This window comes from Lepisosteus oculatus, chromosome 7, assembly GCF_040954835.1.
Source record: "Lepisosteus oculatus isolate fLepOcu1 chromosome 7, fLepOcu1.hap2, whole genome shotgun sequence".
Taxonomy (NCBI): Eukaryota; Metazoa; Chordata; class Actinopteri; order Semionotiformes; family Lepisosteidae; genus Lepisosteus; species Lepisosteus oculatus.
The window spans coordinates 4178668-4193063 of NC_090702.1; the positions used below are offsets into that span (position 1 = coordinate 4178668).

A 14396-nucleotide genomic window follows, 5' to 3' on the forward strand; every position below is an offset into this window, starting at 1 on the left:
ATGCTGCTCTCATCCCATCTCATTGTGCTTGTGAAGACTAAGAAATTCATTCCGATTACCATCTCCCTAGTTGCTTTGGAAGATAAATTTAGTTGCTCAACAAGCCCTTAAAAAGCTTATGGGGAAGAGAGGGTCACTGGCAAATAGTGACCTTATCCACCTGGGTGATGCAGTATGTGGATGCAGCCTCATTACACAGTAGCTCACACGGAGAAGTAAAAAAAACACTTCAATTTTAAGTGCACTTGCACTTTGAAGCATTCTGGAAAACATCCCAACCCTGAGGGAGGCTGTGGGTGGAGACTGCTGTTTCACAGACTCTGGAATGTAATCATAGTAGGAGCAAACACATTCTAAACAAGTGAATGTGTTTGGCACACAGTTAACCTAAATCATGGTCCCACGACATGCTCATTATAGAAGGTAGATTCAATTCCCAAGCTTAAGTAGTTCAGGTGAAGAAATCAGAATAGCTCAAACCTGGTACTAAATCGAAAGAGGATTTCTAGGTCTCCAGTCTGGCGCAATCTGCAGGTTTGCAAAACGAATGCCTCTAAGAAAGGATAAATGTAACACTTCCAGAATACATAATTTCATATAGCAGGCACTCGATGTGGATTCTTCCAACTCAAGAATGTCGTATGTTGCCCCATTATATTAAGATTTTAAATTTAACGCTTCAGTTAAGTAGGTATGCGAGTACTTGTAAAAATAAGCCACACTTCATAGCAGAGATTTATTATACTATGTGTGTATATATATACACACACACTTACATGTGCTTTGTAATTGAGTTTTGGCACATTGACAAGGGTTGGCTTGTAATGTGATGATGGCTAATTTTCCATCTCCTGTGAAACTTATCACATGGGTGACTTGACGAGACTGTGTTGAATACTCCACAATGGCATAAACAAGCAGTTTAACTTGCTGAGTCTTACAATTTTTTTTACGCTTCACATGGTTAATTTTACTTGCAGCAAAATAAATAAAAAACACGAAGGAATTTAACCTCCCAGAATCTTGAACAGAGAAGACTTATAGGATCTGATATTAGGTTCAAAGTCCTCAAAAAAAAAAAGACAGCAGACTACTTCACAATAAAAAAAATCAAAACATTTGACTGGGGGCACAAGTTGAAACTACATCAAAGTGTGTTTAAATCCAAGCTTTTTTACCCAATGAGTTGTAGGAGGATGGAACAAAGTCCCTGCCATGTTAAAGCCGATACCCTGGCTTTACTCGAGACACATCAGGAAGAGATCCTCCAGCCAGGACAGGAGGCCCTTCTTTACACAAAGGGTGGTGGGAGAGTGGAACAAGCCACCCAGGCTTGCTAAAACCAGTATCCTGGCTTCATGAAATACCTGGGTGCGATCCTTGGATCGGTTAACTACTATCAAATGGGGCTAGAAATGGGCTCTCTCGTTTCTAATAGGGTCATATGTACATCCTGCTTGGTCACGTTCAGTACTGCAGTAGCTCTCGTCATTGGACACAACGCATATTCTAAATACAGGAGTGTCCCCTTAACCAAAGTAAAGAGGGGTGTGGTAAAACACCACAAAGCTTCATCACCCACCTCTCGGCAGGCTGCTAGTACACTGTACATATTTGTTTGCCCCTGTTAATCTAGGTCACTAAAGAAAATCGGCCTTTAAATAAATCTGGGCTGGTAGAATAACATTCCCATTAAACTAAAGCAGCCATTTCACCCTGCAACTCACAACTGGCAGCCCACTGAAGCTGGTCAGTACCTGAATGGGAGACCTCCTGGGAAAAGCTAAGGTTGCTGCTGGAAGAGGTGTTAGTGGGGCCAGCAGGGGGCGCTCACCCTGCGGTCCATGTGGGTCCTAATGCCCCAGTATAGTGACGGGGACACTATACTGTAAACAGGCGCCGTCCTTCGGCTGAGACGTAAAACAGAGGTCCTGACTTTCTGTGGTCATTAAAAATCCCAGGGTGTTTCTCGAAAAGAGTAGGCTTTAATCCAGTAGAAATCTCTCAATTTGGAGATGGTTTTATCGACAAATACGACTTGTTTACTCTGCATGCAGATCACGCAGCGGTGAAACATCTGCTGCACAACCTGTACTTATTCGCTCATCCATCACAGTCCATCAGTCAGTACCGGGACTAGTGAGCAGGAAGGGCCGCCTCACGTCACAATTTGGGCAAACTCTCGCTCTCACCCGTGATGAGAGCGGGGCTTTGTGACAACATGAAGACTTACTGTACTTTCACATATTTCAAAATGTTGTGCTTCATTCAGAACACCGAAAGTTTAGGACACCGTCAATTAAATTATTGTTACCAAGATTTAATAATGGAGAAATTAGGACTGCACTTCCCCTTTAACATAATTGCTGTTTGTCATCAACTGTGTCCCTACTAATCTGCAATAGCTCTTGCTTTACTTTTAAAATTCATATTAAAAGTAGCTCCCAGCATCTGGCATTTTACACGGGCGTCTGCATGTTGCCAGTTCATTAACTCTGGAGATTATTTTTTTAGCTAAATCTAATGCACCTATACCTCAGCTAGGATTCTTTGCTGTAGTTCCAGAATGCAAGTACAATAATAGCTGTGACCCCCTGTATACTCTTGAGCACATTACTCATTTCACAGCCTAGTCCCGAAATGAAGAACGTATGATCTTTTAAAAGTTTGGTTTCAGGAAGTGGGCGAGTAACAGTGTGATTGTTACACCATTACTTAAGACCAGCTTCTGTTTTTCTCTACTTTAAGTACTTCATAACTTCCTAGAACTGCTCTTATTCTCTCTGCTCTTGGTATGTGGATTGAAAGCTGCTTGTCTTTGGTCTCAAAGTCAGTGGTTTTCAAACTGTGGTACACCAGTGGTATGAGGAGCACCCCCAAATGGTATGCCAGATGACCCTGGAAATTTGTTGTGTGCACCAAAAAATTGGGAATAAAAAATAAAATGTAAAATTATGTACATTTTTCACCAGTAATTTACTTAATTAGTTTCAGAAAGCATGAGACGGGGCTTTCTATTTGAATAAAATTAGTTTGTCAAATACACAGCCTATGTACGCTGATACATTGCAGGCGAATACTTGAGTGTTCATACTCCTCTCAAGCTTGCAGAGACGCAGCTTAGTGCCACATTCACCAACAGAACAAATGATTGAAAATGAATACCTCGCAAAAATCAAGTATTATGTCATGGCTAAAAGGAATAGACGCCAAGAGTACCAACACCAGCTCCGATAGATCACGCATACCTCTCGAGAACGAGGAGGATTATACATCGGCCACCGATACTAGCTCTGCTGCTGAACCTGACACAGACAGCACTGCTGGTATTGGCAAGCGTAGGAAAACGGCTACAAGACGGCTCAATCCAATTTAACTAAGTGCTCAGTGCTATTTTTGTGTGTGTGTGCATGCATGCTCATGTTGGTCATTGAGATTTTCTGGGGTTCCTATGAGAAGATGACTTAGAGGTGGTACTTGGATGCTTTGTTTTGATCAGGGGTGGTACTTGGTCCAAACAGTTTGAGAACCACTGGTTTCAGTTTTTTAGCTAAATCTTATGCACTGTAAGGTGTGTACCTATACCTCAGCTAGGATTCTTTGCTGTAGTTCCAGAATGCAAGTACAATAATACTGTAGCTGTGATCCCCCCTGTATACTCTTAAGCAACATTCTTAATTCCGGGGAATATGCTGTGAAATGAATAATGTATGATGTTTTAAATGTTTGGCTTCAGAGGTGGGTGAGTAAGTGTGATTGTTGCACCATTCCTTAAGATCAGTTTCTGTTTTACTTTCTTCACTGATTAAACTGAAAGCTTATAGTTTAGTATTATTATTCGCAAAGCTTATTTGGGTTTGTGCAAATACAATAGAACAGAAAGTACTTTGTGAGTACAATATTCCTCAAGAGTTGTAAAGTGAGTTTTGAAAAGAAGGGGATGATTAGGACTGTTGGGATTGTTTTGTTTTGACGGGTTTATACTTAAAACTACTGTATGAAATAAGCCACATGAATGTTATCTGTGGTCAGCTTAGGTTTTTAGAAACCCTTTTTTGATCAAGAATAGCAGTACATCTCGCGTAGATAAGCGAGTTGCAAATTGTTTTTGAAACACCAGACCACACTTGGCTCTGGTCTAACTGAAACTGCTACATGACCGCATTTGCACCCCAGATATTGTCTAGATAGAGAGTAGTATCGCTGCCTCGCTGTGCTGGGACATTAGGTTCGAGTACTAGGGTGCTCCTGGCATGGAGATTGGATGTTCTCCTTGCGTTTGCATGGGTTTCTGCCAAGAACTCTGGTCTCTCTTTACATTCCAAAGACATGCTGGCAGGTTAATTAGTTTCTGGGAAAATTAACCATGGTGTGCGTTTGTGCCCTGTGATGGACTGGTGTCCCGTCCAGGGTGTAACCTGCCTTGAGCCTGTTGCTTGGATTGATAGGTTCCAACTTCTCCTGCAACACTGTACAGGATAAGCAGACTAGAGGATGTATGGATATTATCTAGATAACCGGTTACAGTTATACACTGCATCACCACTGCAAAATTTTCTTTGTGATGATCTAAAACTCATAGAGTACCGAGCTATGAAAGAACTTCAAAAGATAAGAGCTGTATTTGTCAGAACAGCTTGTTTCCAATTTCAGTCTACTAGGTAAGTAGACTTGCCAGTTTACGAATGAACACACTTGATATTCATGGGTTGGTATCAGAACCGACTTAAATAACTAATTGTTACTAGACAACGTCAACATCTATAATGATCAGCAATCTCCAAACATAATGGTACAACCCAAACAAAAGTTTTAGATTTATTCTAACTCAGATCTTGAAAGCTTAGCGTCATTTCCTTTATTGAAAGGCATCAACCTGTACTTTTTTTAACATACTGGAAGTAATAACCACTGTAATACACGTTATTACTTCTTAAGCATGCATATCAAATACAATAGTGATATAAACAGGTTTATTACAAAAATGGTAAGTTGCCATCACAGGCATTAAACTGATTATGCTGAAACTGACTTCTTGCTATAATATACTTGAGAAACCAACATTTCTTTATACCGATCAGAATTAATTCCGGGTGCTTTCTTTAAACAATACGTGTTAAGGCGTAATGACTCCTTGGGGTCCATACTGTTTTTTGGGGCAATACGTGTTACTAGAGCTCTGCGTCAGATATCATTTCACCTCTGATCCATTAAAGACAAGAAAGTACACTCTATGAAAGGGCACTGTATGAATACAGACAGAGAGGAAGGTGAGAAACTGGGAACTGTGATGGCTCAACAGTGAGTTCAAATAGACAGCTGATGCCTTCAGAGACCAGAAACATTTATTTTTCCTTTTCTGATGGAAGGCTTAAGGAGGTTTTCAATATCAACCCTCTGAACCCTGAGTGCCACAGATTTCTTGTCAACAGTAAGGGCATTACCCAATTCATCATCATGCCATCTATAGCAGCATTTTTTTCTAGGTTGTACATTGTCAGGACGTCATCACTTTGATCATTTTAGTCACAGGCTCTAGAAAAGGAGCTCAATGCTGCAGAAAAAAAAGACCAGATGAGATACTCTTCGGTTTAAGAGGGGAGTCGGGGAAGATGGAGTTCTTTAATTACACAGACCTGCAAAAGGAGTCTTGATCACCTCTGGCTAACTTCTCCTTTGTTTGTTTCTACCCAGGGGTCTACATCCTGATCGGAGCCGGTGCTCTCATGATGATCGTGGGCTTTCTGGGGTGCTGCGGTGCAATTCAAGAATCCCCCTGTATGCTCGGCCTGGTCAGTATCGCTTTTATATGCACCCCATTTGATACAAAAGGTCCTGTCACAGCATTTAGCCTGGCTCTTTCAAAAGTTCAGGAAGTGGCATTTCAAATAACATATCTATTTTCACACAGGAACACTGTTTTTGAAATGAGTGAACCGAAAGTGAAACAAACACCAAACTTGGATCACTAATATACCACTGCAAAAAAGGGGGGGGAGGAATACTGTTTTACCTCATTTAATTCTGTATAGGTTGGTACTAGTTTTCCTGAACAATTTCACAGTCTCACAGTTACAAGGGACATCCAGCTGGGAAAACTCTCCAGTCCCTTTTTGAACTGTTCTTACTCTTCATTTTAATTCCACCTTACACTGTAAAACACTTCTAGAGCCTTACTTGATGCTAAAGGTATTGTGAGGTGCCTGACTACAATTCCTCAGCAGTGTGGAGCAGTGGTCAGGATTGTGCATTGAAACCCCATGAAATTGCTTTTTACCCTGGGGTAAGGTACTTGACCAAAACTGTAAGTAAAAAAAGTAAAATAGCCGGCTGGTAATAATTGCTATAAGCAAATCTCTACAGTTTTAGAACTACTTGCAACTTTTTTTTTAACCTACCTTCCCATCAGTAATTAAAAATACTCTGGTGACCAAACTTGTACAGGTTTATTTAACAAGAAAAAAAACACATTACGTCTCACGTAACAATATAATCAAACTTCAATTGACTTGTTTTCAATGGTGGTAAAAGCCATTTACTGTTATTCTGTGACACTTGCAAATGCTGCGCAGGGATTTTGTCTTTCATCACGCACATGTGATCTGGAACATGGGCTGGTAACCCCTGTAAGTCAATCTGAAAAAGGCTCAATAAGGTGGTAACAATCTTTTACTGCTACTCCTCCTTTCACATGATCAAACAGACAGTGTAACGCAACCGTGCTTGAGCTGGCGAATCACCTGCTGCAGCAAGGGTACCAGCCAACAGGCACAAGGCGGGATACACCCTGGACATGACGCCAGTCCATTAAAGGGCAGAGGGACTCACACAAACACACATCTGGGCCAGAGGACCTGGAGGAAAACCGAGCAAACGCGGGAAGGACATGCAAACTCCACACAGACAGCATCCCAAGCCTGGAATTGAACCTAGGGCCCCAGCACGGCAAGGCAGCAATGCTGACTGCTGCATCATCATGTTGCCCAAAGCCCTTCCCTTTATGTGCTAGCCTTGGAACTAGCTTTCTCTACAAGGGCTTGATTTTTTTTGTTTCCTAGAACTTCTGCATACGATAAGCAAAGATCACTTTATTGGCCATATACAATTTCTTGTATTAGGAATTTGTCTTTTTGCATACCCCAGCTTGAGACCATGAGACACACAGGCACACAGATGGGGGGAGAGAAGCTTGGGGTCAGAGCGCAGGGTCAGCCATTTATACAGCACCCCTGGAGCAGCTCGGGTTAAGGGCCTTGTTCAGGGGCCCAACAGAGTAGGATTCCTCTGCCGGCCGCAGGATTTTAACCGGCAAACTTCCAGCAACAGGCACAGATCCTGAGCCAAAGTGCCACCTCTCTGCCCCTATGTCTCCAGTACTGGTCTCCCAGCTCCTGTCTCTGGTGCAGTGAGGACAGATGCCAGCCTCACGGGCCACAAGTGCTTCTTGAGAAATTTCACTTCCCCTTGAAGAAACTCTGCAGGCTTTTTTTAGATTGAACACTTCCTAATTCCCCCCTCATCCCTTTCTTGCAGTTCTTCTTTTTCCTGCTGGTCATATTTGCAGTGGAAATTGCTGCTGGCATCTGGGGCTTGTCAAACAAGGATAAGGTAAGATATCCACTCCCTGCATTTGCTTTGAAACTAGTCTTCGAAACATAGATTGTGATTGACCTGCAAGATACACTGATATGACATTAACCTCAATTTCCAACTCTTTAAGCACATTAACAAAATGTATTACTTTCACCTACTGGATTCAATCAATGTCATTTCAAATAATCAAAGTAAAAAATCTCATTTAACCTAGTTTATTTTGATCAATAATTATTGGCAAGGTGGCCCTTCATGGGTTTTTCCATAAACCTCCGACACCATTTCAATATAGTGCTTCAGAAAGCAAAGGCCTGTTATTAGAGTAGAGGCCTGTCTTGCTAATCCGGAGATTGGTGGTTCATCTTGGTCTTGACTAATTTCTTAAGTGGGACTGCATATCTCCCCCAAGCATTGTCAGGCTGGTTTGAATGTAGCCAGGCTTTTCTCTTGTTGTGCTGCAGCAGAATGCATGTCTGTTTTGTCCACCCGATACCCCTCTCTATGAAAAGACGCAGATGACCTGAAGCACAGTTTTGGGGACAGGTCATATTTATCTCCTCCGTGCGTCTGCCTTTAATCACTTAAACAGCAATGAAACTGAAAAAAATCTAAACCTGACTTACACTTTTTTAAATCATCCTTACCGAAGGGTTTTTGGGAGTATTTTGGAGACAGGTTGCACGTGGTCTTTGAGACCCCTCGTGTTTGAAATGGCACGTCTGTGGATGGTAAGCCAATAACTAATGTTCGTTCTATTAATGGCATTGCAATATCACGGCACTTCTTTCTCTCCCTCTGTGCAAAGGTTGTGACGGACATAGAGGATTTCTACAAAGAGACCTACAACAATTACTTGAAAACCAAACAGGAAGCACTGAAGGAAACACTCCGAGCATTTCACTTTGGTGTAAGTTCTGCTTTCTTCCACAGATCACATGAACATGCTAAATGTAATCCTAAAGGTGATTGTAGCCACTAGTTTTTTTATTTTCTGGAAGGCTTAATCATTTTTTCCCTAATGTTTTGCATTGCTATATGCCATTTAGCTCACAAGAGCAAGTTTTGCAGTGTAATGCACTGGTTTCTGCATTTTGGTGGACTAGACCATTTAAACAATTTACGGTAGTTTTAAAAGTGTTGGTAATTTGACAGATGCCTGTATTTAGAAAGATAAGTCATCAGGAGTCCAGCCAATAACCAGGCATTTTAATTTACAAAAATATTCTTTGAGTTATCTTATCTTAAACAGGTGTTTGTATTCTTGTGTGACTCACAGCTATCAAACTGCCAGTTTTGTCTAACTTGTTATTGAAAGTATGTTTTATGGGTGTAGGGCTATTTTATTGATTGGCATTTTTTGAAATTCAACTGAGATTTATTTTAAATAATTACATATTGTGTACGTAGATGTAGGTTGAAAAGATTTTCAGGAATCAAAGCTCGACTAAGGGGAGAGTACAGGCCTGTATGTTGTCCAGTCTATCACAGCGTTTATTGCATTAAAGAGGAACTGCAGTCCCATTTTCTCAGGCGGTTAATTAAATCTTGGTAACAAATTCATGGATAAACTTACAGTTTTTTAATTAAGCACAAAATCATGAATTGTGTAAAATTGTCGCAAACTTGCATTTGAGTTCCCACAAATTGTGACGTGAAGTGGCCCTTCCTGCTCACTAGTCTCTGTAGTGAATAATGTACTGTGATGGGCAAGTTGTACCGCAGACATCTCACCACAGAAATGTTAACAAGTAGTATTCGTCAGCAAAACTGTCTGGAATCAAAAGCAATATTTTGATTGGATTAAAAGAGCTGGATTCACAAGCCTGCCTGTTTACAGAGGAGCTTCACCCCACCTAGCGTTTTGCTGCCTCTTTCTCAATTGCTGGTCAAACCGGAGTTACAGCTGAAAAAACACAATGCTAGCAGTGTAATGAAATGCCTGGGGAAAAGAGCTGAAAAACCTAGTCTTCACAAATCAGATGGTTTTATTTGGTTATCTGAACCTGCTATGAATACAGCTAAGAAATAGGACCCAATAGAGGAATACAGGTGAAACCTGGTGCTTTACAATTAAGCATTGTTTACGGATGTTCGTGGGTGATTTTATACTTCTAGGTAGACTAATTGCTTTACAGGTCCAACTGATCTTTAAAATGCTAATTGCAAAACCTGTATAACGTTAGCTATGTTTAGATTATAATTTAATTTGTTTCAATTGTGTACTATTAGCCTTCAAACCTCTCCAATTTATAAATTGGATTGTTGGTCATATTCTCTTGTGAACAGCAGCCCAAAGGTAAATTTATGACCAGTCTTGGTTGACTGTTTTGTGCATTTGGCCCCAGAGTCCATTACAGAGTGTTCCAGTTGTGTATAAGTATTAAAGGAACAAGTAATAGGTTTATTCCATGCTGATAAGAGAAGAAAGAAAACAACATTTTGGCCGTGGAGCCTTCATCAGGTGTAAGCACCTTCACCTTCTATGCCTATGCCAAAATGAAGATTGAGACACAGTCAATGCTGGGCAGTAACATCCTACTGTCAGGACTGGGCGTTTGCAGTGTTTCCAAACCATTTGAAGTGTGGATTTGTATTATGTGGCTCTGCCTTTCACTTGATTCACTACCTGCAGATGTTTTTGTTAACATGTAAATGTGTTACTCTGTGCCCGACTGATCTGTTGCTACCGTGCACTGTGCTCGGCTGTTGATGGACCTTTCCTGTTTTTTTTTTAATGTGTTCCGTTCCGATTTAAGATCGGTGCTGTGAAGTGTACAATGCATTAGTCGTTTCTGCAGGGCCCCGATGCAGAAGGTTTTATAGGCAAACAGGTCTGTGATCAGCTACAGGGAGGTCTGTTAACTGGAGTCATTTACAGATGATTTGTAAATCAAGGACAGGAGCTCACCTAATTTATCACTAATTAAAAATAATAGGTGTTCCTAATGTTGAGATATTAGTTAGGTTGCACAGGATTGGTGCTTACCTCAACCAGGGATGGGGATGCCTATTGCTCCTGGTGTGACTGCATTAGTATTTAGTTTTGCTTTTCCACAAATTCTGACTTCTCATTTTTATGCGTTGTTGGACAGTGAGGAGATGTGCGTAATCAAAGCTTTTTAAATGTATACTGTCCAGCTCAACACCTTTTGCTTCAGTCTGACTGAAAGTCTAGATGTTTGAAGTGTAAAATGGCTCTCGTTATACAGTTGGACTGCTGTGGGATGGGTGGCACTTTTGAACCAATCGTGAAAGATACCTGCCCTACCAAAGAAGGCTTAGCTGTACTGTCTTTGAAGGTAAGTGCCTAATCCAGATGTATTTCAAAATACTTTTCTAAGTCATCAATTCTAAGTTAGCCAGTAGCAACTCGCAACCGGCAGCCCACTGAAGCCCAGCAGATGTGAGCCTGGCCAGTACCTGGATGGGAGACCTCCTAGGAAAGCTAAGATTCCTGCTGGAAGATGTTAATGGGACCAGTAGGGGGCGCTCACCCTGCAGTCTGTGTAGGCTCTAATGCTCCAGTGTAGTGATGGGGACACTATGCTGTAAAAAAGGCACCATCCTTTGGATGGGACATAAAACTGAGGTCTTGACTCTTTGTGGTTATTAAAAATCCCAGGGAGTTTCTTGAAAAGAGTAGGTGTGTTACCTTGGTATCCTGGCCAAATTTCCCCCTGGCCATTACCAATCATGGCCTCCTAATAATCCCCATCTATGAATTGGCTTCATCTACAATATCTGCTCTCCTCCCCACTGATAGCCACTGTGTGCTTAGCGTTCTGGCACACTATGGCTGCCATTGCATCATCCAGGTGGGGCTGCACACTGGTGGTTGTGGTGGAGGGGAGTCCCCATTACCTGTAAAATGCCTTTAATAAGTGCTTGTACCACTAGTTGAATAGGTCACTTACAACAGAACAATAAAGACTAACCTATACAATGCAGAACAACCATAAGCCAAACCTGTTAAAGCAACGTGCACCATTTTGATTGACTGTTGCAGCCCTGTCCGCAAGCCATTCATGAAGTGTTTGAGTCAAAACTGCACATCATCGCTGGAGTTGGAATTGGTATTGCTATTGTGATGGTAAGCACTTCGTGGTTGTTTAATGGTCTACAAGAAAGCACAAGAAAAAATCCTTCATCGGGTGGGACATCAGAAGGGGGTTGGACTTTGCATTAAAACCGACACAGTTCAGGGGTTTGCACTGAACAAAAGTGCCACAGAGTCAGCAGCTTTTAAGGCGCGATTTCAGCGAAACCTTAAATTAAAAAAATAAAACCGAGGGTGGCAATTCGTTTTAATACACGAGGGCAAAAAAATCCCTCAGGCTGAAATGTATTATTTCAGTAACGGAACCCTGTTCAACACTATGGAATGGAAAAATAACAAGGTCAGCATCCACACCCTAAGTTCTCACTTGTGCTGCTACAGAGATAGAAGTATCTACAATAACTGTAACAGTCAAAATAATTCAGGAGCTTCCACCAGTCTTATCTAGAAAATGCACAGGGGATGCCCTATAGCATACATCAATGGTTTCTGAACTCTGAGTTGATAGGTTTTTGTTTAAACTTGTCCCTTAATCGCCAGTGCCGATTGCTGCCAGTAACGGACCTGCTTTCTAGTTAAGGCTTTGTTTATGCACCCAGGCCAGAGTTTCAGATGTGTCCTACGACAGTGATTCTCAGTTCAAGTCCTGGGTAACCTTCTTAACCAAGGTCTTCTGGTTTTGCTTCAGCCCAGTACTTAACCATGGGCTGAAACTGTTTCAGTTTTCGGTTTTGAGGCTTTATTTTAAAAATTTGCTTCCCGCTCTTAAGAAGGTGAATGCAACTTAGAATTGGTACTAGCCCCATGTTAATTAATTGAGTTTTAGGCCCTTTTGAGCTGAAATCGAGCAAATTGGGAGTTAGAGAAGGTAAAACGCTGACTCTGTTCATTGTCAATTGATCATCTGTCAAGAAGCCATTCGGTCAGAAATAAGGGAGAAAATTCTGAATCGGCAAGCTGAGGAGACAATACTTAAATTACTATCCTATTTGTTGCTATAAATAATGCACTTTATCGAGTATTTTTTAAACCAGTGAATCCTTGTTGCTTTAGACTTTTTTTTTTATCAGTTCCAGGCACCAGTTAAAACGGGAGTATTAATGGCCCTGCTGAAACAATACTGCTAGACTAGGACCGAGAACCACTAAGCTCGATATCACCCATTCAAACAGTAATCGCGCGACTATCCGACTTTAATTCTCAGAATGGCGGTGTAAAAATGCCCAGCCTACCTCGTCAATGGTCAGCCATGTATCTTGGGCAATTTTAATTTTTGCTGAAATGGTAATTGTTTTCCTGGTGCCTGCAGAGTGAGGTCAGCGAGACATGTGCCATTTCCCCCATAGCAGCATGGAATTTGCAGCGTTCAGAGATAATTGACTGTAACCGTTGCAGTGTGTGTGAACAGATTTTTCAGAATTTTTTTAGGGTTTTTTTTTTTATATGAACTCGCTTAGTTCACATCGTAAAGTTCCTATGGACATTTATCACTCTGCAAGTCCTTTTAATCCCACAATTTCTCCTCTTTCTAGATTTTTGGCATGATCTTCAGCATGGTTCTCTGCTGTGCCATCCGCAATACCAGAGATGTTGTCTAAAGAGGTCGACACCTGCCTTATTGTTAATAGTTCATTTGTCTATTTCAATATTACAGCTTTGAAAATATTGTCTAATCTAATTTTATAAACCATTTAAAACCCTGTAAGTGCAGTCATTTTTTTATGAGTCATATTTTTCGTATTCCATTTCTTGTAGTTTAGCTACTTCCTTGACTTTTATAAGGTTTTAGTTGGAGTTAATGTGATTTTGCTAATGTGATCTATAAATAACTTTTTTGTTTCAGTTTTGTTAAATACAAACAAATGTTGAGCTTTTACAATGCCAAATAAAATTTACTAATTTGATTTCCCTCTTTTTTTAACGAAGGAATGGTATGAGGGTGCTTTTTTCATTTGTGTGTCATTTCTGGGTTATAGGTCAATTTGTCGGAAGTGATCCGAAATAATTCTGTAATCCAAGGCCCAACCATTTAGACCCGCCTTCCAGTTACATATTCCTAAACCATCCACAAGTGGAATTATTTTTAAATTAGTAAATAGTAATCCTTCAGAATATGAATTTTATGTTCGCAGTTCCAGTCCATACACGATAGTTTTCTCCTATTCTGAAACCCGGTGTTTTGATTGGAAGATTTGAGGATACCAGATGTCCTTAAATCTCAACTATTTCTTCCTTGCTAGTCATTTTAAAGGGTACTTTGTCAATTACGAAACGAAGGTCTATGACTTCAGGAAAACCGACTGTGAAGGAAAAAGGAGAACGAGATGGGATAGATATGCGACTTTGCAGGAAATGGATGGTAACAATGCTGCTTGAAGCACAGAAAACAGCCATCCCAGAGGCAAACACAAGGTGCCCAAATAGTGAAATAAATCCGTTAAGGTTAGAACATGAATCATTCAGAAAGAGCCAAGGAGGTTTAAAAGAAGGTCACAAGGAATATTTCAATGGAGAACACAATGAATAAGGTACATTGAGTATTTTACACCTTTTGCAAGGCATTAATTCCATTGCCTACTTTTGTAACATAGGCCATTTCACACTGTGGAGCAAAAACCATAGTACTGGATGCTTGGTCACAAATAGAAACTAAAAGGGCTTATATTTAGAATTGGGATTAGGAAATGCTTCTTTCCACAAAGAGTCGGGCTTATCCACAAGTCTAAATGGAACAGTCTGGTTTTTG

The 14396-nt window shown here is 40.8% G+C and overlaps 1 protein-coding gene across 2 annotated transcripts in view; it reads left to right on the forward strand.

Annotated features, from left to right (window-relative positions):
- Positions 1-13554, forward strand: part of cd9b (CD9 molecule b) — a 39996-nt gene extending 26442 nt beyond the window's left edge. For both annotated transcript variants that reach the window (XM_069192036.1, XM_069192037.1), the window contains exons 3-8: positions 5695-5792; positions 7534-7608; positions 8399-8500; positions 10803-10892; positions 11600-11683; positions 13183-13554. In XM_069192036.1, coding sequence (XP_069048137.1) covers positions 5695-5792; positions 7534-7608; positions 8399-8500; positions 10803-10892; positions 11600-11683; positions 13183-13248 — 515 coding nt within the window. In that variant the 3' untranslated portion in view covers positions 13249-13554. The remainder of the gene's footprint in view (positions 1-5694; positions 5793-7533; positions 7609-8398; positions 8501-10802; positions 10893-11599; positions 11684-13182) is intronic.
- Positions 13555-14396: the final 842 nt, after the last annotated feature.